The following is a 25,339-nucleotide window of genomic DNA, read 5'->3' on the forward strand; positions in this document are numbered from 1 at the left end:
AGATAGAGAGTGGTGTGTGTGTGTGAGTTTGTGTGTGTGTGTGTGGGATTTGTGAGAGAAGAGTGTGTTGTTTGTGAGAGAGAGAGAGCGGGTGTTGTGTGTGTGAGAGAGTGGAGAGAGTGTGAGAGAGTGTGTGTGTGGTGTGGTGTTGTGTGTGTGTGTGTGTGTGTGGAGAGTGTTGTGTGTGTGTGTGTGTGGTGTGGTGTGTGTGAGAGAGAGACGAGAGAGAGAGTGTGTGGTGTGTGAGAGTGTGTGTGTGTGTGTGTTGTGTGTGTGTGTGTCCACATGGTGTGTCACCTGCTGTCTCAATCCGTCGATCAGCTCCACTGATGGAGGTGAAATGAAGGCAACCGCTCTGATTGTCCCACGCTTGTGAGTGTGGAGCGTCGCCCGTTCTGGCCAGTGTCTCCACTGCCCAGAGAGACAAGCTTCCCGGACGGGCCCCCCACACACCACGGGACCCTACACACACACACACCATATATATAATTAATGCATGAATAACAAATATGCATCACATTATGTTCATTAGTTTATAATAAACTCTGTAATCCAGATGCATGGCATTTTATGAGCAATTCTGAATACATTAATCTTAAAACGCAGGCTAGAATATTAGAAGTTGATCTCCGCTGAGCACAGGTTTTATGGGTATGTGTGGATTGTTTCTCGCTGTATTGACCACACCCCCCCCACCTGCTCCGGCTCCCGCTCGTCTCTGGAAGGTCAGCGCAGTGTGGACGGTGTGAAGACCGTCTGAGGTTGTCTGAATACAGTCTCATGCTGGACATCCACTGGCCTCTTCAGCTGCGGTCAGAACAACCCGCGATCCTTCACACACCTCTGCTCTCCTCCTGCAGAACACAAGATGTCTACCCACACACACTTCACTGAAAAACACTCGCGTGACGCTGCTCACTCCACATCCAACACAATCACCAGAAGATCCGGCCGTCATTCACATCGAGACAATAATCACTTCGTTACAGTAAGGTCCTTCATTTTGTTAAAGGTAGCAGTCATCACCCTAAAATGAAAATCTTGCCATCATTAACTCGCCCTCATGTTTGTTCCAAAAGCTGTACGAGTTTCATTCTTCTAGTTGAACACAGAAGACGACATTCTGGAGAATGATTGGTACGAAACAGTTACCCCATTGCCTTCCATAGCAATTTTTTTTTTCTATACTACAGAAGTCAATGGCTTACCGGCAGCTGTTAGGGTTTTACTAGTGGATGAACTATCACTTTAACATTAGTTAATGCACTGGATAAAATGCACTAACATAGAACAATGTGTTTTTTTACAGTATATATTCATTTTTTTTTCATTTTAGTTTGTAAATATATCATTGTTAATATTGTTACTTATATAATGTTAATAAAACAACTTGATTTAAAAAGCATTAGTAAATGTTGAAATGTTAATGTACACAAAATATGACCTTATTGTAAAGTGGACATCAGAGTTTCAGAGCAATGTTTTGGTAAATCGATCTATTAAAGCGTTATCTTTCTTCACTTTCATCCGACATTTCATTTAAAAAGTTTCTTTGTTTCTTCTTTCATCAGAATGTTTGTTTTCGACAGTGAAAACACCTGAACATCTTTAAAACTAAAACTACAGAGCGCTAAAAGGACACAAAATATACGAGACGGGAAGATAAATTTATTTCATTATGTCATGTAAATATAAAGCTTAAAATGTTTAAGATAATAGACGGTTTTTTAATAAGTATATGTCATCATACATCTGGGTGATTTGTCTTACTCTCTTCTTCAAGCTAAAACTGAAGGTTTATAATGAAAGTATGATGTCAGGTGCCGTACCGTTGATCTGCAGCGCGAGCGCCGAGCGGCGGCCCTTCACCGGTTTGTGCTCGAAACTGACCCGCAGCTGATGTGCATCTTGTGCAGCGTCGGCGTGACCCCCGCGGGCAGCATGCGCGGACTGTGAGCAAAACTGGAAACTGTCCTTGTTTCCATGATGCTCTTGTTGATGCTGCGCCGGTTGCTCTGGCTCATGGTTGTATGTCTGTGAGAGAGCGAGATACGCAGCTGTAACGAAAACTTCAGGAATTCATCCTCATCTGTGCTCTTTTTAGATGCCATGGTTTCATTAATATTTTGATTTCATTTTTATTTCTATTTTTTAGATTTTCGTTTTAATTTTTTCTTTTTTATTATTTTTTTTTTTTTTTTTTTTTTATTTTTGTTTTATTTTTTAAATATGTCTATATATTTTGGATATATGTTTATTTCAGTTTTAGTTTCTTTAGAACATCAACTAAAACTAAATAAAAATAATAAATGTTGCCTTAGCAACTACCTAAAATAATATATTTATTTTATTAATTTTAATATATTTTATTTCAGTTAATGTTAGTTTATTTTGAGTAAATTTTATTTTTATAGTTTAATATCCTTTATAAAAAATAAAACAACCTATAAATAAAAAAAGTTTGTGTTTTAGTAATTTTGTTATTTAATAATTTTATTTATTTAGTTTAATTTTATTTATAAAAAGTTTGTGTTTTTGTAATTTTGTTATTTAAAATTTATATATATATATATATATATATATCTATATATATATATATATAATATATATATTATATATATATATATATCTCTTAGTATATATGTCTATATTTAATTAATTTAGTTTTAGTTTGAGTTATTTTAGTATATCAACTCAAAACAAAATAAAAATAAGAAATGTTGCCCTTAGCACACTACCTAAATTTAAAAATATACATATTTTATTTCAGTTAATGTTTCAAACGTTTTTTTATGTAACAAAATGTTTTTTTTTTTTTTTTTTTTATGGTTTAATATCCCTTATTTATTAATTAAATTTGTTATTTTAGTAATTTTGTTGTGCATTTTATAAGTTTCTGTAGAGGTGTTTTATTGCTATGTTTTTTTTGTTTTGGTTCTGTTCTGAGTATAATTTGACTCGTTCCTCGCTCGGCCAGAATGACCACGATTCGTCCCTGACGCCGGCGCCCTGTGCGGCCCATGCGCTGGACCAGACGGATCGGACTCTTCTGAGCGTCGAAACACACGATGAGATCCACCTCACCGATGTCCAGACCCTCCTCACCCACACAGGTGGACACCAGAGTGTTGAAGCCTCCTTCACGGAACCGACGCACCACCATGCACGCGCACACACACACACACACCCACACACACCACACACACACACACACACCACACACAGACACACAGACACACAGACACACACAGACACACACACAGACACACAAACACACACACTCTGAGCATCTCAACGATCACCTCCTGTTCTCACAGGTCTGCTGTGGGACACGAGCTCACGTACCTCCAGCTGTTCCTTTCTGCGGTGAATCCTCGAACCCCTTTCCCGGCCGACGCTTGACCCATGAAGGTCATGACCCTCACCAGCGGCTGATGGCGGCTCAACATCTCAGCAATCTCCTGCACGCTCTCGCGGAAGGACGAGAAGATCATCACACGTGTGCTCACCTCAGTGGACGGCTTCGAATCTGGACCAATCACAGCAGAGCTCAGTCACAATCAGACAAATCAGCACACACACACACACACACAGCTGTAAAACAAGCCTTTTAGGAATCATCCATATTAGTGTTATTTTAATATCAATGAGATAATATTACACTACTGTTTTATATTTTCATATTCATTTTAAAAAATTTTAGTCAATGTGTTGTGTTTTTGTCATTTTTTATTCAACCTTCTACATACTTTTTATATATGTAGTTTAGTTGTGCTTTTGTGATTTAAAAAAAAAAATATTTCAGATGAATCTTTTCAGTTTTCGTAATTTTGTTTTTCATTTTTATTACTATTCTATTTCTAAATGTCTCTATATTTGACATTAGATTTATATATAAATATATATATATATATATATAATTTTTATTTTATTTTTTACATTTTTGTAAATCTATTGTATTTTTGGTCATTTATGTTTTCAGTTTTTGACCAAAATGAGAAATTATGCCTCATAACAGAAGTTTAATGTTTAATATATTTTATTTCAGATAACGTTTATTTCAAGTAACAATTTTTTAAAGGTTGATGACCCTTATTAATCACATTCAAAATAAGTTTTTGTTTACATAATGCGTACTGTGTATATTTGTTATGTATATATAAATACACACACATACAGTATATATTTAAAATAAATATTTACAAATATACATCAATAGTCAATTTATATATGTGAAAATATTTAATATATAAAGATTTTTCATAAATATATACATGCATGTGTGTGTATTCATATATACATTATTAAATTACAATTATTACAATATTATAATAACCAAAATGAAAAGCTCAGTTACTTATAGTTATGATAATCACTATGACAACCGCGTCTCATATAATCAGGTCATGTTCAGTACTTGTAGCTGAGCTCTTGGCCCACGTCTGAAAGTGCTGCAGCACGACCTCGTCCAGCTTCTGTAGTTTGGGGTGGACTGTAGACACACGGCTCTCCAGGATCTACAGAACAAACACATCACACACACAGCCATCGTTTACTCACCTTAGGTTTTTATGTGCATTTTAAGAATTTATGCACAGCTCTTTTTTTCCATCCAACGTATTAAAATAGATGGATGGAAACATAGCTGCTTGTGTGTTAAAGAGCAGCAGGAACATTCTGCTGAACATCTGCTTTCACTGAAGAGTGAAAGTCATACGGGTTTGGGGCTGGAGTAAACGATGACAGAACGTGTATCTCTGAAACCTCTGCTGGCTGTGGTGAACATGCTCTCCATTTCCCTGTAGAGATCCATGAAGACCGGACTCCTCTGGAGCTCGTTCCTCACGCGAGCGGACTCTGAGGAAAACAACAAACAACTGGTGACGTGAAGAGCAGAGGAGCATCAGCGCCCGGCCGACACGAGCGTGAGTGTGTGAGCACCTCTGGGTCCAGAGAAGATGTTCTGAATGAAGAGGAAGAGAGATCTGAGGCCCATCTGCTGCAGTAACTCATAGCCGTGATACAGACTGATGCAGATGGAGAAATCCCCCTCGATCACGCCCTGCTGCGGGCCCCTGCTGAGACAGTAAACTAATACATTTACTGGAGAACTCTATTGAAGTACAGTTTGCAAATCTGATATTAAGCTTCTCTCCTTTTATTGTGTCCATATACGCACAGAGCACGCATAGGCTACTGTATTAAATGTTGTATTGATTATATTATAAACAATTTACATCGCCTGAAACGCAGTATTACGAGCCGTTCCAGTGTCTGTTTGCCTCTTTAAGAAGAATCGCTTTATGTATTCGCTAAGCAAGTCGCTTTGGAAAAATAACTAAATGTAATGCATTATTTATTTGATTGCATCTGTGTCACAGAAGCAGTCATCAGTAGCACAGGTATATTTGTAGCAATAGACAACAATACATTGTATGGGTCACAATTATACATTTCTCTTTTATGCCCAAAAATCATTAGGATATTAAGTAAAGATCATGTTCCATGAAGATATTTAGTAAATGTTTTGTTCCATGAAGATATTTAGTTTATTTTTTGATTAGTAATATGCATTGCTAAGAACTTCATTTGAACAACTTTAAAGATGATTTTCTCAATATTTAGATTTTTTTTGCTCCCCTCAGATTCCAGATTCTCCAAATAGTTGTATCTCAGACAAATATTGTCCTCCTAACAAATCACACATCAATGGAGAGATTATTTATTCAGCTTGATGACTGGTTTTGTGGTCTGGGGTCCACATGGCGTGTTTCATTATCTCAGGCTGATTAAAAAGTAAAAGCAAGGATGTGTGATCAAGCACAGGTGAGGTCTGTGTGTGGGACGTGTACCTGGATGTGTGGCGGCGGGTTGCGTCTGAACTGTTCTCGTGACAGAATGATCTGGTATTTGGTGAGGGAGCGGAGGTCACGCTGATTCAACAGCCTCATCTGGGTCAGACGCGACGTGAACTTCTCCAAAACCTGCGGGAGAAGGTTCGAAAATCATTACAGCAGCACAATGGAGCACTCGGACGTCTCTTTTCAACACAATATTCCACTCACGTCTCCATCTTACACGCTCACTGGAGGAGCGTTTGCTGCCCTGCTGGAAAAAACACGGACATTCAATCTTCCGGACTCGTTTTCTGATCACTCCTCTACAAACAATCACTGCTGAGACCCACACCTCTCCGAATCAGCACAAACACATATCTGTCCCTACGTATCTTAGGAGTATGATTATTAAACACACAAAACGTATGAGGGTTTCCACAGAAATATTGGGCAGCACAACTGAAGACACAGCTAAAGTGTTTCTGCTCGTCTGAGTAAAACTAAACAGAATTCACCATCAGTGTTTTCCTGGTTCATTCCAGGGACTAATGCTGTGATCCAGATTTAGAATAATCCTGGACTTTCATCTGAAAACCTGCATTCACAGCAGCTGAAACCATCCGGCAGACAAACACACGCAGCAGTTCAAGGACTGATACATGTATTTCTGGCTAAAGTGTGATAAAACTCAGGGGAGATAGTGAACGAAGCCTATCAAACACTGACCTGAAACACACACACACACACACACTGCTCTACATTTAGTTATTTAGTCATTTAGCAGATGCTTTAAAAGAGCAATGATATGCAAGTGCTTTGACAAGTCTCTGTTAGTCTAACACTACTCATAGCAAGGTTTATATGTGTGTGTGTGTGTGTGTGTAACAAAATTAAATCAAGTAGATAGAATAGAAAAAGAATAGAGAAGGCTGTGGTGTTAGAGGCCTTTTTTAAGAAAGCAAGCAGTAAGAAAACAAATAAAGAGAGCAAGTGTTGGAGAGTCAAGTCAACAAACAGATAAAACAGAATTAGAATAGAGTGTGCTAGAGGTTAGAGGGGCAAAATAAAGAGGAAGAGATGTGCTTTTTTCTATACACTGAAGCAGATTAACAGGAAAAAAACAGTCACAATCTCATTTTCATTCATATACATGTATCATTGAAAAGCATGAACCATCTCATATACTGTTACTATTTTCATATGCGCGTTTATTCCAGAGCTGTGGGTGTATTTGATGTATTTATAAACTCCTGCGCTGGGTGGGCGGAGCTTGTGCGGTCACGTGACCGCGACGCTGCCCTTAAAAACGTCACGACCGTCGAGTCTGCAAAACAACACGTACAAACCGACCGCAGTTATTAACGCGAGATTAACGATCGATAGCCGCGGTTCGCGGACATGACGGAGAGATCCGTGTAAGCGCAGGTGAAGCGTGAGGCTTTCGGTATCGGACGGTCATGGATTCGGCGATGGGACCGCGGCGGGTTTGTCGGATTGAACGGCGGCGGCGGTGGTGATATGATCACACTGGAGGATCTGGAGTCTGTGTCGGAGGAGCAGCTGTCAGACGGTCCCGAGGAGGAGCAGGAGCAGGAGCAGGAGGAGGAGCAGCAGGGGAGGCTCCTGCAGTACTGGAGGGATGTGGCCCGCGGACACCAGGTGGAGGTGCCGACAGGTACAAACACAACAACCGCGGGGCGCGCCTCACACCACAGCCGCCTCACGAGCGACACCGCACCCGGAGCTTCGCGCCAGTTTAACGGTCGATCCCTCAGCAGCTCAAGCGCTGTCTAAGTAGACAGCAGAGACGTGCTGACTGTTAAGTGTAGATAACAGACCGACCCGCTTTAGTTTCACTCTTCCAGCAGCACAGAGGAGTCCTCATACTGTAGTGTGAGTCAGCTACTGAATACAGAAATAAACAAATGATTCTGAGTTTACCTCTCGAAATTCAGACTTTAGAGCGAGATAAACCTCCAGATTTCTCAGGAAAATAGTCAGAATTGCGAGAGTAAACTCAGAAAACGATTCTGATTATTGAAAAACAAAAGACAAGGAGGAAACGAAAGTATAATATAATTGCGATCTTTTTTCAGACTGCGATCATTTTCAGAACGATTTCTGGAGCTTATGAATAATAAAAACACTGACAGCCAATCAGAACCCATCCTGCTATAAAGCGGTCGGGAGTTGCAACTAAAGGCCATCACATCAGGAACAATAACTATAATAACTATATTAGAGTCCACAACAACAGAAGGAAATGGCCAGTTTGGTGTATGTAAGAAGGAAAAAAAAAACAGTTTAATTAAAGATATGCAATCTAAACACACAAATAGATAGATAAAGTGCAATAAAATAAACACTTAGATATGTGTCTTGGATGTTTCTTTCCACTATTCTGAATGATATGGAAGCAGAATAGCCCTAAATCTCCATGTTTTGTTTCTGCCTGTAGTGTTTTGTTGAATGCAGCCAGGCAGGATTTTCCCATGATTCACGCGTGACCCACTTCAGCAGATTATCACAGAGCTCTGATGAACTCCGCTCTCTGCATGTAACTCGAACACAGCCGTGTGTGTGTGTGTGAGAGAGAGAGAGTTCATAACAGAATGATTATGAAGCGCTGGAATGCTGCGGACGCAGTCTGTGAAGGGTTTGTTCTGTAGATCAGGTGACGTGTGTTTGTGGAGCAGCGCGGAGATCTCAGAGATTATCAGGCTCGTCTGGTCCAGACCAGTGCTTTTCTAATCCAGTCCAGTAAAGCGGTTTACACGGCCGCACACGTGAAGAGCAAACATCAGCGCGGCGCTCGCATCACAACAAGAGATTCACTCGAACTACATCTTACTGTACAGTGTTTAAACTGAGTCTGTAGTAAAACTATACACTGGTTTATCTAAAACACACAGTGTGTGCTGTCAGAAGCGGTCAGTGTTGTGGTTTATCAGTAATGTGAAACACAAGGTTAAGTGTGACCTTCGCACGACACACCTGTCTTTATTAAAAAAAAATAATGGGGGCAGAATCTAGAAATCTAAAAAAATTGTAATTACAATTCAAAATAAGAGTGTATTGTGCAGCTTGTTTATATTAAAGGTCCCACATTATGCAGTATTTTTTCAGCTTGTTATTAGTATTTTGTTACACAATTAGCCCCATCACAACAGTACACAATTAAATGAAGAATTCTCCATTTAAAATATTAATTCCCCTAATTATTAATTAAACAGTTTGAAGTAAAAACATAAAAACCTAGTGTACTTATTGGATTCAAATTAATTTTGCTTGGTAATGTCCCGTCATATTCTTTTATTAAGGAAAAACATTATTTGATAGATTTTACTGTGCTTCTAAAGTTCCTGATGTGTTCCTAAATTTTCCAAATTAAGAGAAAAAAAGTGTCATGGCACTGTATTTACAGTATCTCACACTACTGTACATCTCATCTGTTCATATGTACGTGATGACTGATGTGTAAATCTGAATTCACCCACGCAGAGGGTTCTGGGTAAACTGACTGATGAAGTGCACTGAAGTGTTTGCTGTCGCTGCTCGTTAGCGTCCCGCGGGGCAGATGTGCGGCTGACGCTCGGCCAGAGAGCCCCTCGTGATCAGTTCACAGCGGGAAGAAATGTCAGCCAAAACCCTATACATCACGACACAGTCACAATAAACAAGCCTCAGTGTGAAGCAGAATCTGAGCTGAACGCTGATGTCTGTCTTCCACAGACATGGCGAAACCCATCCATCAGATCACCACCAATAACGAGGGCGCACACACGCGGGAGCAGGTGCCCTACACGCTCATCACACGCAAGGAGAAGGTGCGTACAGCTGACGAATCAAACACACACGTAACACCACACGAGAGGAATCAAACTAGCACAGTTTAGACACATCTACAGAATCATCAGTACGAGTAATGCATGTGATCAAATGTGCATTAAAATCTGACATGAGGATAATAAAATCAAGTCACTGTTTGATTGGCTGGTGAAATCATTAGACTCCACCTACTTCATTAATTGACACTTTCCATGAAAGTCAGAAATGAACCAGAGCTGGAGGCACAAATGCCACTTGATGGGATAAAAAATGTCTCAGATGTGACAAATATGCTGCTAAAAGCGAATATTGAGAAATGTTGTGTTTAGCGTAAGAACATCTCCAGAACTGACTTGCATCTGCTGCAGAGCGCTGGTCAGTCATTAAAATGTGTTCTAAAGAGCATTTCAATCTAATCAACATCAAACACACAAGATATCAGCACAGCTTAAAGTCAACATTTATGTCTCTGAATTATTCACTAAATAATTTTATATTATTTTATATAAAAAATATTTTAAAACGTTGCACTCAAAAATTGCTATAAAATCAAACCATATGTCCAACCAAGTTGTGTTCCAAATTTGAATTTGATATCACAACAATTGTGGTTCCTGCGAGATTATGTTTGGGCACTATACCAAAAATACACCCAAACTCTATAAAATAAATATGGAACCTTGACTGTCAGAACTTTCCAACAATATGTGTTTAGTCAAGATTACAAAAAGATTTGATTTTCTAAAACACAAGCCACAAAATTAGTAATTTGTATATGTAATATATATATAGTTTTTATTTGTTTTACTGAGACAGATTACAAAAAAATTAAGGATTAAATTCATAAAATTTCAAAAGTAAACCCAATAAGCTAATGCTGAATAACTAGATCAACTTTTATCAGAGGGTGAGTAGAGTTCCCACGACAGGCGGCCTTGCAGGTTTAACTGCTCTCTGTGAGCTAAACAAAGAATGTAAAAACAAAAGTCACCACATCTAAATATTCACAATAGACACCCTTTTAAAATGAAACCAAAATATGAGACCAACACTTTCACTGCTTCTCAAATGTTTGTATCCCCAGGATACGTTGCCCTTTTCAGGGTTAAAAAAAGTCAAACTATTACATCAAACCAAATCCTCTCTCCTGTATCTGCATGTGTTTGATCAGTTCCTCCACTGACTCTGTTGTGTGTGTGTGTGTGTGTGTGTGTGTGTGGACGGTTCTGACTCTCGTTGTGTGTGTGTGTGTGTGTGTGTGTGGACGGTTCTGACTCTGTTGTGTGTGTGTGTGTGTGTGTGAGAGAGAGGATGGTTCTGACTCTGTTGTGTGTGTTGTGTGTGGACGGTTCTGACTCTGTTGTGTGTGTGTGTGTGTGTGGTGTGTGGTGGTGGTGTGTGGACGGTTCTGACTCTGTTGTGTGTGTGTGTGTGTGTGTGTGTGTGTGTGTGAGGATGGTTCTGACTCTTGTTGTGTGTGTGTTGTGTGTGGACGGTTCTGACTCTGTTGTGTGTGTGTGTGTGTGAGGACGGTTCTGACTCTGTTGGTGTGTGTGTGTGTGAGGATGGTACTGACTACTGGTGTGTTGTGTGTGTGTGAGGATGGTACTGACTCTGTTGTGTGTGTGTGTGTGTGGTGTGTGGACGAGAGAGAGGATAGAGAGATGTGTGTGTGTGTGTGTGTGTGTGTGGACGGTTTCTGGATGCTGTTGTGGTGGTGTGTGTGTGTGTGTGGACGGTTTCTGACTCTGTTCGTGTGTGTGTGTGTGTGTGTGTGTGATGTGTGTGTGTGTGAGGATGTTCTGATCTGTTGTGTGGGTGTGTGTGTGTGTGGACGGTTCTGACTCTGTGTGTGTTGTGGTGTGTGTGTGTGTGTGTGGACGGTTCTGACTCTGTTGTGTGTGTGTGTGTGTGTGGTGTGGACGGTTTTCTGACTCTGTTGTGGTGTGTGTGTGTGTGTGTGTGTGTTGTGTGTGTGTGTGTGTGTGAGGATGGTTCTGACTCTGTTGTGTGTGTGTGTGTGTGTGAGGATGGTTCTGACTCTGTTGTGTGTGTGTGTGTGTGTGTGTGTGGTCGGTTCTGACTCTGTTGTGTGTGTGTGTGTGAGGACGGTTCTGACTCTGTTGTGTGTGTGTGTGTGTGTGTGTGAGGACGGTTCTGACTCTGTTGTGTGTGTGTGTGTGTGAGGACGGTTCTGACTCTGTTGTGTGTGTGTGTGTGAGGACGGTTCTGACTCTGTTGTGTGTGTGTGTGTGTGTGTGTGTGTGTGTGTGTGTGTGTGTGTGTGAGGACGGTTCTGACTCTGTTGTGTGTGTGTGTGTGAGGACGGTTCTGACTCTGTTGTGTGTGTGTGGGTGTGTGAGGATGGTTCTGACTTGTTGTGTGTGTTGTGTGTGTGTGTGAGAGAGAGGATGGTTCTGACTCTGTTGTTGTGTGTGTGTGTGTGTGAGAGAGAGAGAGGATGGTTCTGACTCTGTTGTGTGTGTGTGTGAGAGAGAGGATGGTTCTGACTCTGTTGTGTGTGTGTGTGTGTGTGAGGATGGTTCTGACTCTGTTGTGTGTGTGTGTGTGAGAGAGAGGATGGTTCTGACTCTGTTGTGTGTGTGTGTGAGAGAGGGGATGGTTGTGGGTTCTGAGTTGTGTGTCGTAGTGCGGTGAGGTGGTCGTGTCGAGAGAAGCGTCACTATGAGAAGGCGCACTGGGCCTGTATCACGGTTCACGAGGACACGTATGAACAGAGCATCTGCTACGGCTTCATGAAGATCATGAGATACATCTGCCAGCAGAACTCAGCAGGTCCAGAAACACACTCAACTCATCCAGACTCAGACTAGTGCTGGTTCAAAACTGTGATTCCTTGATTTATGAAAATAATGAAATTGTCGTAAAACGTAACATTCAAAATAATCGCTAAAATCTAAAGATCTCAAACGCTCTCACTACGGATTGTTTTCTCTCTGCAGGCAGTTATCTGGGGATGACGATCCCCATCGTGACGGTGGTGCGCACCGATGAGATGCACACGACTCTGTCGCGGGCCGTGACCGTAGCGTATTACCTGCCCCCCCTGCACCAGAGCGACCCGCCGCGGCCGTACGACCCCGAGATCACCATCGAGCAGTGGCCTGCTGCTATCGTCTACACCCGGTGAGAAACACACAAACACCCCGCTCCGCTCATTAATACTGACACACAGCAGGATCACAGTAATGCACTTACACTGAAGGTCATGTGCGCGGTTCCCAGGGAGTGCAAGAACTGAGTAAATCTTAATGTGCAAGTTGCTTTGGATAAAAGATGCATCAATGAGTGAAGAACGGCTAATCGTGTATCTGCCAGCACCAATCCACAGAGCTTTACATGAACTGTGTCTGCTTTCAGATCTGTACTGTATAAAGCGCTACAGAAATAAATGTGACAAATAAATCAGGAAATTCACTGAATTCATCTACACCTCTTGATGACAATTCAGACCATTTACAGCTCAAATAACAGTTTTCTTTATTACATATAATTGCATTCAAAAAATAATATAGTTCTACTAAAATAAATTCTGAAGATGTTGTTCAGTAACGAATTTATGATTTTTCAAATAATATATGTATTATAGGTTTTTTTTAAGTAAACTTCGACAATTTCCACTCAGAATATTTATTTTTGTGTGTTTGTTTTTGTGTATGTATTATTTCATATAGTTAAAAAATTTGTATGTATATTCAGTTTAAGAAACTCTAGAGGTGCTACTTCTGCTACATGCATAAATATAAATATCAGTTACACAGCTCAAATAATGTTTAGTTTAATTAATTTAATATAGTAGTGATTTCTGCAATTTCAGGAGATTCAAGAACTAAATGTTGTTCAGTGTTCATGATATAATAATTTAATAAAATAATACATTCTGTGGTTTTTGGATATTAATTAAATTTGTTTTGTTGAGTTTTTGAAAATAATACAGTCTTAATCATCTGAATCCCACAGACCTCCTGAGGGACGAGTCGAAATGATTTGAACTGGTTTTGAACTTGCGTCTCTGTGTCATGTGACTTTAGGGCGTTCACGGGCGCCACTAACGAGCTGAGCATCATCCACGAGATCAGCAGTCTGGCCGAGGCTCTGGACTGTCCAGCCGTCTGCGAGAGCGACATTCTTCATCGTGGCCGGATACACCAACCCCGCAGCGGCCCACCGGCAGAACGAGATCTGGTTCCTGGAGCGGCCCTGAGCCTCCCCTACCCACAATCCTCTGCACCTCTCATAGACCACAGTGGAGCGAGCGCAGGGCGTTACGGTCATCCTGTAGTTCCTGATCCCCGTGAGCAGAGCTGCTGAACATGTTTCTGTGCGTCACACTGATTATAAGCTACACAAACCAGACGTCAATCACTCTGTGAAACACTGATGCTGTACGACAATCATCGTGTACCTCCCGTCTTCTGTCTGCCTCTCGCTCTAGTAGTGATAATCAACATAGGATAGATGCACATATATATCTATATATTAATATTATATTGTCATAGTGCTATTTTTGTCAGGTATTTTTTGAAACTCCTCTGTTACAAGCACAGATGTCAAACAAACACAGTGAAAGTCTTCTGAATGAGCGGATCTCTGATCAGGGTTTGACGGCTTTTCTGTCCTCAGTATAAACACTACAGTCACTGTGAATGCTTCTGTTCATATTTCTGATCTGAATAAACTATTACTGAATCACACCAGCGTCTTCACACATGACTGATGATGTCTGATCAGCTCTAACCAATCAGAGTCAACAAACCTGAATTCACAGAGAATGTCAAAGTTCAGGGTTTGATTCAAAAATACTGCAGCCAGGAACACAGATCATCATCCACTACACACACAGGGCTTGTGTTGACAGGGAATGTTATAGTAACTTTCCAAAAAGCTTCCAAGAATTTTCACAAATTCTGGAAAGTTTCTGGAAATTTACCAGAAGTTTTCCACCCCTTTACAACCCTACCTACACAAGACTATCGGTTTTCTGAATAATGCATCAAAATTCAATTTGAAATTTAATTTAACATTTATTATATATATTTTAGAATTTCTGTGGAATTCTGTATATTTCGATGTTTAATTGGATGTTTTAATGATTAATCATTTTTAGCACTGAAATTTAACTGAAACTTAAAATCCCAGGGGGACTTAAATTTTTTTATAAACATTATAATAACATTTTGTAAATAAATATTATATGATATTATAATACTCAAAGGGTTTCAGCTGATAAAAACTTTGTGAATCCCTGCAGCAAATGAAGAAGCTGTTGTGTGATACAGAAGAGCTTTCTGAAGGAGATCACAGATCATGTGTTTCACGAGACATTCCAGCGCTCCGCTGACACGAGAACAAACCAAACAAACCTTCATGTGGAGTCCTGCTCAGCGGGAATAAAGCACTGCGCACACGATCGAGAAATCAAAAGAAGGTCGGACTGCAGTCCAGCAGTGTGTGATGATGATCTGACAACAACCCCATCAAACACACGAAGATACGCAGATCAGAGAAATCAAACACACGCAGATCAGAGAATTGCTTTGATGTTTTGTGGATGCGGGCCCTGATCTGATTCCACAGCCGTCTCTTATTGACCCTGAACAGCACACGACACGTCAAACACCGTAACAATCTCCAGTCTCGTAGGTAAGTTCAGGTGTCCGCGTCTGATACTGCGCGAGCGTCTCTCCCGGCGGGACCACGATCTTCTCCAGACTGCGCTGATGGACGTGTGTCTGGACGTCTGGACTGTCCTCCGATCGCAGCTCGATGTGAGAGATCAGGAGGTTAGAGATCACCTGCTGCACCGCCTGAAACACACACAAACACGCATCTGATACCAAGAGACGTGACTGATCACAGCAGTGAATGGGTGCCGTCAGAATGAGAGTCCAAACAGCTGATAAAAACATCACAAGTAATCCACAGAACTCCATCCCTCAGATGTTTTTAATCAAATACATAGAGTCTATAATCCATAATAACACTTTCTACAGTGAAAAAGTGTTCTGGTGTGAATCAGGAGAGAAATCTGCACAGATCAAGCACTGTTTCAACAGCTCTAAACAAATATGTGACTGGATTTTGATGTGAGAGACAACAGGAGATGCACTTTTTCATTTAACTGGAGGAAGGGGTTATTATGGATTATAGACTCTATGTATTTGAGTTAAAAAACATCGTTGAATGCTGGATGTGTTTCCAATCTTTTGTCTTCTCCAGATGTTAACTGATGGACTGAGTGCTGTGGATTATTTGTGGATTATTGTGATGTTTTTATCAGCTGTTTGGACTCTCATTCTGACGGCACCCATTCACTGCAGAGCATCCATTGCTGAGACACTGATGTAGTGACACATTTCTCCAGATCTCACCTTGACGTCTCCTCCAGGTGTGGCGCTGAGCGCTAGAGCGAGGGAGTGATTTGTTTGTTTGGTTGGTCATCTCGAATAATCTGCTGAAGGAAGAAAAAAGATGCTGAGATGTTTTTCAATTATTGAACGGGGTTTTTTTTGGATAACTCGGGTGAAGCTGTACCTGACAGTACGCGTGGTTCCCGGTGGCCTTGTGGGCCTCGTCGATCACTACACACCTGACGTGTGCGGCCGGACAGGAGTTACGGCTCAGATCGTTCACCATCACCTGAGGAGTCAAGAAGAAGACGCGCTTGGATCTCCAGAGCTCCCTCCGCTGCTGCGCCGCCGTCGAGCCTACAGCAAACACACACCACCATCAGGGCTGTGATCTCAGACCAATGCATTGTGATTATTTCAGGTTCAAGTGTGTAAGGATTTGGAAACAAAGTACAGCTGTTTCTAAAGCATCCAGCGCCATCTGCTGCTCAGAATCACCATGCAGTCAGAAAATCTGATTGAATCATTTCTCGATTCCAGCCCGAATCAACATATGCATCAACATACACTTAACACAATGCAGTCATGATTACAGGTTTTTCAGCAGTTTATGGAGAACCGGCTGGCTTCTAGTGCTGTAGAAAATATTTAAATAATATCTAACTTTTAATAACTTAATATTTTATAATATTAAAATCCATTTTTAAATAATAAAATAATGTTTCACCATGCAGTCAGAAAATCTGATTGAATCATTTCTCGATTCACGATGCATCGATTTATTTTCCCACAAATAATTGTGAAACAATTTAATAAAAATTAAGGTTTTTTATTATAATTTATATTTTTATTAAGTTCTATGCAGTGTCATTTTAGTATCATTGATATACTAATTTTTTTTATTAATACTTATTTTTCATTTTTAAATTGTTTTCATTTTAATTTTAGTTGAAGTTTTAGTGATTTTGTTGTGCATTTTTGTATTTCTATTTATTTTAAATGTCTATTATTTATTTTAAATAGTTTCTATTCAGTTTCATTACACTTAATTATTTTAGAACACAGAGTTTAACCAAATTAATTTTTTTTTACAGTTTTAATTGCAGTTGTAGTAACTATAATAACCCTGGTTATTTGACATTAAATAGAATATATATTTAAATGATCAATTTTGAACTCTTCTTTTTGTCATTAAAACCTCTTTCGTTTTTTAATCAGTGCATTAACACTAATATATGACCCTGCAGCACAGAAGCAGTCATCAGTAGCACAGGTATATTTGTAGCAATAAACAAACAATACACTTGGTATGGGTCACAATTATACATTTCTCTTTTATGACAAAAAATCATTAGGATATTAAGTAAAGATCATGTTCCATGAAGATATTTTGTAAATTTCCTACCGTAAATATATCAAAACTTAATTTTTGATTAGTAATATGCATTGCTAGGAACTTCATTTGAACACACTTTAAAGATGATTTTCTCATCAATATTTAGATTTTTTGCTGCTCCCTCAGATTCACAGATTTTTCAAATAGTTGGTATCTCAGACAAATATTGTCCTCCTAACAAACCACACATCAATGGAGAGATTATTTATTCAGCTTCCAGATGATGTATACATCTCAATTTTAAAGAAACTGACACTTATGACTGGTTTTGTGGTCACATATATAAATAATTTTATTTTATTAGGTAATATTAGGCCTTAACAATGTGATATAAAGTTTTTATTGATATGTTTAAACTACTATACCTCTAATTATAGAAGTATTATTTTGATAAATGGAGCAGCCACATTTATTTCCTTTAATGTTAGACAAGATTTCCTTCCTGAACTCCTGCCCTATGCCCCTCTGAGGTCATGACCCCGTGCGTGCAGTGACCTGTGAGCTCGGCCATGTGTTCCTGCGGGATGCCCATGACCCCGTGGCAGGCCTGGATCTGCTGAGCCACCAGTGGTTTGGTGGGAGCCATGAAGACGATCTTGCCGGCGGGGAACCAGCGGTAGAAGTTGTACATGAGCACGGAGGCGATGAAGGTCTTGCCGAGGCCGGTGGGGAGGCACACCAGCGTGTTCCGCAGCAGCGCCGCCTCCGAGATCCGCAGCTGGTACTCGCGGAGAGGGTAATTAACAGGGTAGATCCAGACGCGGCCCGCCGAGGGGTCGAAGCCCGGCTCCGGAGCGGCCTGCAGCGAGCGCTCGGCCTCGTACACAGCCACCAGCATCACATCATCATCATCCTCCTCTTCATCAGGAGCCGCTGACGGATCTGCGGGTAAATCAATATTCAATTATCATGTGATCTCCTTCAATGCTTTTAGAATCTTTACTTTGCTTTAAAATATAAGCTTTATATTAACATATTTTAATGACAGTATATTAATTAAACAAAATTCATTAATCAGAAATAACCAGAAAATAGTACAAACGTTGCTAGAGTGGTTGTTTCTAACAAGTATTAAATATTTTAGCTTAAGTTTTTGTATCAATACTGTGTGCCTTTTCACCCAGTCACACCTCATACATTTATAAGACTGTTCAAAACAGAAGATAAATTGACTTGTATGATTTACTTTCACTCAAAAATCTGTGAAAATCAAACGTAAATTTCTTCTGCAATCATAAAAAGCACGTTTTTTCTTCGGTTGTACCCTTAGTTAGTGTTAAAAGTGTTAGCACTTGTGTGAAACTGCTGTAAATGAGGATGCTGTTGATAAATAAAGTCATAAATAGAGTTTCTGTATCAGTTAGCTTCTAGAATCTCAAAGAGCTCAGCGCTGGTGCGCATGCGCCAGTGTGTTGGTCCTCTCGAGTTTTTCTCAGTCTGAGTTCTCGGGTTTGTTCTGACTCTTCGTGTCTAATGTTTTCTCAGGGTGTTGAGTTCTGGGTTTTTCTGGAGCACACACCTGGTCTGCGCGCTGGTTACTTGCTCTGGTCTGCTGCGGCCCCAGGACTGGACATAACGTTCTCTGATTAGCGTTCATTGTATAGCATCACCTCCTCTCTTCATCTTCGCGTGGATATTAACTCACAAAACGCGGATAAATCCTGTCAGAGCGAACATACCGCGACGACATCAGACGCGCTGTAATTATTACGCTCATAACCGAACACCAAAAAGCGGCTTTTTAATATTACAAACAAACGTAAACACAGCAGAGCGCGCGAAACGGCCACTCGAATGTGGCGCGTACGGCTGGCGTCACCGTGCGTCAAAGAGCGAGCGTGCGTGCGCGTGCGCAGACGGGGAAAGCGTGTTCAGACGTCCATGACGTTCCCTTTCGAGGTTACTCAATAAAAAACCGGCAGAATACTGACGTTCTAGTTTCGATCCTCGTTTGTACGTTTATATCACTGTATAGATTAAAACGGGCTTTCACACTGAAATACGAGGAAACTCCAGCGGAAAAAATACTGTTTAATTAATTAACACAAGTTAAAATCTACAGAACTTGACTCTGTTACGGTTTCTTATTTAAAAGCTATAAGATTTATTTTATTCTATAGTCAGCATTTTATGTTTAGGTTTAAACATCTTTACTTTGATGTGGTTAGAAAAAGATAGAGTCGATGTCCTAGAAACTAAATATTCTCCAAATAATATTTTACACGTTTATAATATAGTTTTGTTAATGAAAGTGACTCATAATAATAACAAATATAAATATATATATATATATATATATATATAATATATATATATATATATATATATATATATATATATATAGTTAATAAAAAAGAACAATTAAAATATTATATTTTTAATATTACTGGTATAACTCTGATAATAAAATACAGTTATATTTTGATTAATTGTGCAGTTTGTGTAATGTTTTTTTTTTATTAAGAGCATTTCAGTAATAATAAATTATTTTATATTTTGCTATAAAATAATATATTTTTATTATATTATAGTATTATTGTGCAGAGTCAGTGTAATAGAAACTGAATATTACACATTTATAATAGTTTTTATTTTTCACTGTATAAAAGGTCTTTCTTCTTGTGGGTCATAAGGGGGGGTTTTTTTTTTGTGGGTGTGTGTTTTATTTTTTTAAAGTGTACATTAAAAATAAATATTCTGATTCTGTCTCTATCATCTGGGGCCTCACAAGGGGTTTATTTTTATAAAAGATATTTATATCCGATTTTTCTATGCTACTAGTCACAATATATAAAGAACTGATCATTTATTTTTAATCATTAAGCTCATCATAAGCATAAGCATAAGAATTAAATGACCTTGAATCAGAAAGTGAATTATTCTTTCACATAAACGAACGATAAGTGCAGAACGATCACAGAACACGTGTTTATAGAAATAAGACACTTTATTATATAGATAAATCTCTGATATAATTTACTGTGAAATCTCTTCAAGGCTGTTCTGAGTGACTGGCACTAAACAAGCGCTCACCCGTGTTCTTCTGACGCACTCACACACACACACACATCCTTCCTGCTCTAAACGCTGATTTACCTTGTTCTTAAAAACCCAACTATAAATTCAGTCATGCTAATAATCTAGGATGGGTCGCACTTAAAACAGGCCATAATGAAGTCAATATTCAGGAAAAAAAAATTGGGGATCAGTAAGAGTTATAAGTATAATAGCCTATGTATATTCATTCAGAAGTTTTAGATTGGTAAACATTTTGTATTACAGAAAAAACAGTAATCTTGCAAAATGTTATTACAATATAAATAATGGTTTCTATTTAATATCCTTTAAAATATAATTTATTTCTGTGATGTGCAGCTGTATTTTCAGCATCATTACTCCAGTCTTTCAGTCTTCAGTGTCACATGATCTTCAGAAATCATTCTAATATGATGATTTATTATCTGAATTATCAACAGTTGTGCTGAGAAATATGTTTTTGGAAACTGTGATACTTTTTTCAAGATTCTTTAATTAATAAAAAGTTAAAAAGAACAGCATTTATTCAACATATAAATATTTTTTCAACAATATAAATCTTGCTATCACTTAATAAATAAAAGTATTCATTTCTTTCAAAAAAAGAAAGAATAAAAAATCTAGGGGAAGCTGACCCCAAACTTTTGAACTGTAGTGTATGTTATTAGAAAAGTTTTTCTCAATTTACATATAATGCTCTTTTCTTTTTAACTTTTTATTCATCAAAGAATCCTGAAAAAAAAGTATCGCAAGTTTCCAAAAAAATCTGCAACAGTTTCAGCAACTGATAATAATCACCTCATATTAGAATGATTTTCTGTAAGACTCATGTGACACTGAAGACTGGATTAATGATGCGCCGGAAATACAGCTGCGCATCACAGAAATATATGGGTGGTGTTTAAATTTATGCAGGGGGTTAGAGGTAGAAAAAAACGTTTGTTTACGCCAGCATCAGTAATATTCCACAATATTACACTTTTCCCTGTATTTTTTGATCAAATAGATGCAGCCTTGATGCGCAGAAGAGGGGTGATTCAAGAAAATCATAAAGCTAGGTGTGGCGGGGAAAATCTATTTTTCCGCTATCATATAACCAAATTTTAGACCGCTAGTGTATATATACAGGGGCCTGTTACAGCAGGCGTTACACACATGCGAGCCTTACACAGACGTAATAATCTGAAAAACAAAAGGGGCAGGCAGGCTCGAACCTCCCTACTCAATTTTAACAAGGATCTGAATCATGTAACAATCCATACACAACGACACACACAGTTGTACAGGCACACAACACAGTGTGGCGTGGGTGACATACCTAACCTGGCGCTATCGCTCGATCGTACAAGCCACTGCCGGTACACAAACACAAATCGAAAATAAGCAAAGTGACAGGTGCATTGGCTAAACAGATACGTGTTGGAAATACATACAAACCGAGATCGCGTTCCATGGAAAGGCATCAAAAGTGGTGGTCGCTGCTCTAACTGCGCCTGAGGAGAGAGAGAGTGTTTATTCACACGTGGGTCAGAGAGGCGCTGTGGGTCCGGCCCTCAGGAGCTCGTTCAGGTCGCTCTGCACGTTTGCAGGCTGTGAAGCGGCGGCGCTCTCCAGCAGCGTCCGGCCCATGTGTGCATGCAGCGCTTCTGCCAGCGTGGCTGCGGCCGCCCGCACGTTCCCTCCGCTACAGGAGGAGCGGAGCAGCGTCCAGAGGAGCGGCAGGACCTTCTGCTCCACCAGCTGCGGCCTTCCGGTGCTTCTGCCAGCGTGGCTGCGGCCGCCCATAAACAAACACTAAAACCATTATGACTGGGCTCTGCTGATCAGATACATTCAAGGCTTCTTAAGACCAAGATAAAGGAAACTGAAATCAAATATTTTAAATACAAGACCACAAAACAGGAATGACAGAACATAAGAAGTCTTCTTTGTTTTCTTAGAACCTGATACAAATGAAGTCAGTTCATGATTAAGAAGTATAAACACCAGCCTGTATTTGTCCAGTGGAGTCAGGTGGCTGCAAGATATTGTGGGAAAAAAATGTCACAATTTTCAAAATCTAAATTTTTAAGTTTTCTGTACAACAGTTCTGATAAAAAATATATATATATATCTTCCAGGTTTGTTGGCGTGTGTTTGTAGGGGCTGCCAATTTGTGCTTAGACATCAACATGAATAATATACATTTAGTGAAGAGATTTTTTTTTTACAATAAATTAATAATAATTTGTCCAAATAATAATAATACTGCGGTGAACCGTTAACACGACAGGGAGGCCTTGAACATATAACTCATTAAAAAGGCCAAGGTTTAGATAAATCGTCTATTTAATTATGATAAAAGGCTGGAAAGTAATTTCTTGTTAGAAGGTGGTGCACACTATGCATAATATTTTAATTCAAAACAGCTGCCTTCGCCGCTTCATAATCACACTAAACCAAAGCTTGACTTAATTCAAGGGAAAACATGTTTTCACATACTCACTGACAAAGTTGTGTTCTTGTTGTAATCATAAACTCACGTCATTTTATTTGGGGTTAATTTATTAGAAAACAGACTTGTATCTTATGATTAGGATTTTGATGTTTAGAACAAGAACAGGAAATATGGAAGAGAGATTTGTATATTTTTGCAGTGATCCCCACCCGGTAGTCTGCAATGGCTTTAGGCTTCATTTCGGGAATTTCTGCTCTGATTTAGGAGTTTTTTAAGGCCTTATTTTTTGTTGTTTTGTGGAAGAGTGTAAAGCGAAGCTGCAGAAGCCTCGTCTGGACTGACCTGCGACTCTCTCGTGATGAGGTCCCGCTGGCTTTCCACTGCTCAGATACTGGCGTTGGAGCCAAGGCGCTGCAGCAGGAGTCCTGGTTTTTGTGCTGAAACACGAGTAAGCAAACAACACTGAAGATCCGCGTCAAAGGGGACCAGTCAGAGCGGAACTCAACTGCACCGATTTGTGCATCAGCAGCCTGCGTCGCCCCAGCGCGCCCGGTGGGAGATGCTGCTGTTCTACTTCGGGAGTGGTGGTGATATGGCCTCCACGGCGGGTCAGGATCAGGGATGTTTGAAAGCTGCGTGAGCCAGTACTGTCTCCGAGCGGAAGCGACGATGGGCTGAAGAGCCTGCTCCCAGAGCCCGCGGGTTCGCCTTTACTGTGTAGCTTTCCTGCAGGCCACGCGCCTTCAGAGCGTCACACACCTGCAGCAGAGCCAGCAACATCAGCATCATATTAGACAATAATCAAATAACTAAAAGCATCTAACACCCCACGCGCCTTCAGAGCGTCACACACCTGCAGCAGAGCCGAATAATTCCTGGATCAGTGGTTTAGTTGTCCTGCGGGGAACAGGCTGCGGATGACCAAGAGCCGGGTTCATCCTCGCAGTCTTTCACCCAGCTGATCGAATGGCCTTGATTCGCCTCCCTGAAAGTCTATTGGTAGTTGAGCAAGCGTCGTCATCACCAATTTTGGCCGGTCCTTTCGTTGTCTTTTTGACGTTCTGGTGTTCGGGTCTGTGTGGGTGTGTTTTGCTGCTTTACTCACCTGGAGCTCAGAGGCTCACGTGTGGAGGGACGTAGAGTCGCGCAGCAGCCCGCTGCACGCGGAGAGCGCCTTGCCCCGCGCCGACGGGCGCGTCCTGAGTATCATCTCCCCAAAACCTGGCACACACACAACACACAACACACAAGGGAGTGGGTTTGCTAACACTGAACTGGTGCCCGAAGACAGTCTCATCCTAATATAGACATCTTGTTTTTTTTATTAAAAACATCTGTGAATTGTGGGAGAAATAAAATAAATCACTGTTTCCTGTACAAAAATTGACATCACATCCAGACACACCCTGTACAATCCCACCTCACATCAGACACACGCCACTGACTGCGCCCACACGTCAATCAGACACCACCACACTGACCATCCCACACTCACATCAGGCAGCCCACTCCATGACCACGCCCACACTCACAGCAGACACACGCCCACTGACACGCCTCCACAATCACATCGGTAACACCCCACTGAAACACACCGCCCCCCCAACAAACCACGCACATCAGACCACCCCTGAACCCCGCCCCACGCCCGGACACGCGAGTCGCCCGCAATCACATCAACACATCCTGCCGCGCCCACACTCGCATCAGCCACCACTATGAACGCCTTCCCCACAATCACATCAGACACCCCCCCCCTGGACATGCCCACCATCACATCAGACACACCCATGAACACGCCCCACCTCTCATCAGACACCCCCCCCCCCCCCCACCCCCCGTACATGCCCACAATCACATCAGAACACCCCATGAAACACGCCCACATCACATCGACACACCCATGAACACGCCCAAAACCTCACTTCAAACAACGACCCAGGAACAACGCAAAACACTCCATCAGACCACCCCCCCACCAACCCTCACCCCCCCCCCGGACATGCCCACAATCACATAAGACAGACAATGCACACGCCCACAATCACAGCACACAAGCCCCAGGAACACGCCCCCACATCACATCAGACAAAGAACAAACAAGAAACAACAAAAGAAAAGCAACCAAACAATGAATAAGAACACACCGTTCACACAACACACCAAAGGAAAGCTTTATAAGAGGACTTCACGTTGGAGGGGCAACGGGAGATTAAGAGAAGCACAGAATCAAAATATTATAAAAAAGTTGGAAGTTGAAAGAATTTAAAAGGAAAGTGGAACAGGGTACCGGATAATAAATGATTTGGTTAAAAAAGCAGAAATATATAGTATACAAATAATGTAGATAAAGATCTGATTTTCAAAAAGTGGCACTTTTTTTTAAACCGGTATGTTTGTGAAAACATTGGGTGGAGAGTGAGAACGGGGGTCT

General features: G+C 40.5%; 1 protein-coding gene and 1 pseudogene across 1 annotated transcript; one reads left to right on the forward strand and one right to left on the reverse strand.

The window, feature by feature from the left end:
* Nucleotides 1–1,829: 1,829 nt before the first annotated feature.
* Nucleotides 1,830–23,843, reverse strand: LOC109081466 (Fanconi anemia group M protein-like; the record flags this gene model as incomplete). The annotated part of the gene is given in 13 exon segments (XM_042755614.1): nt 1,830–2,034; nt 2,975–3,167; nt 3,355–3,529; nt 4,418–4,492; nt 4,750–4,857; nt 4,942–5,065; nt 5,847–5,994; nt 15,345–15,493; nt 16,058–16,137; nt 16,205–16,393; nt 17,928–18,314; nt 23,248–23,367; nt 23,759–23,843. Coding segments are annotated over 13 exon segments (2,038 nt in total), but the record flags the coding sequence as incomplete, so codon positions are not given.
* On the forward strand, nt 7,339–14,040 carry LOC109107030 (annotated as a pseudogene).
* Nucleotides 23,844–25,339: the final 1,496 nt, after the last annotated feature.

Source organism: Cyprinus carpio, unplaced genomic scaffold (genome assembly GCF_018340385.1).
Source record: "Cyprinus carpio isolate SPL01 unplaced genomic scaffold, ASM1834038v1 S000006730, whole genome shotgun sequence".
NCBI lineage: Eukaryota > Metazoa > Chordata > Actinopteri > Cypriniformes > Cyprinidae > Cyprinus > Cyprinus carpio.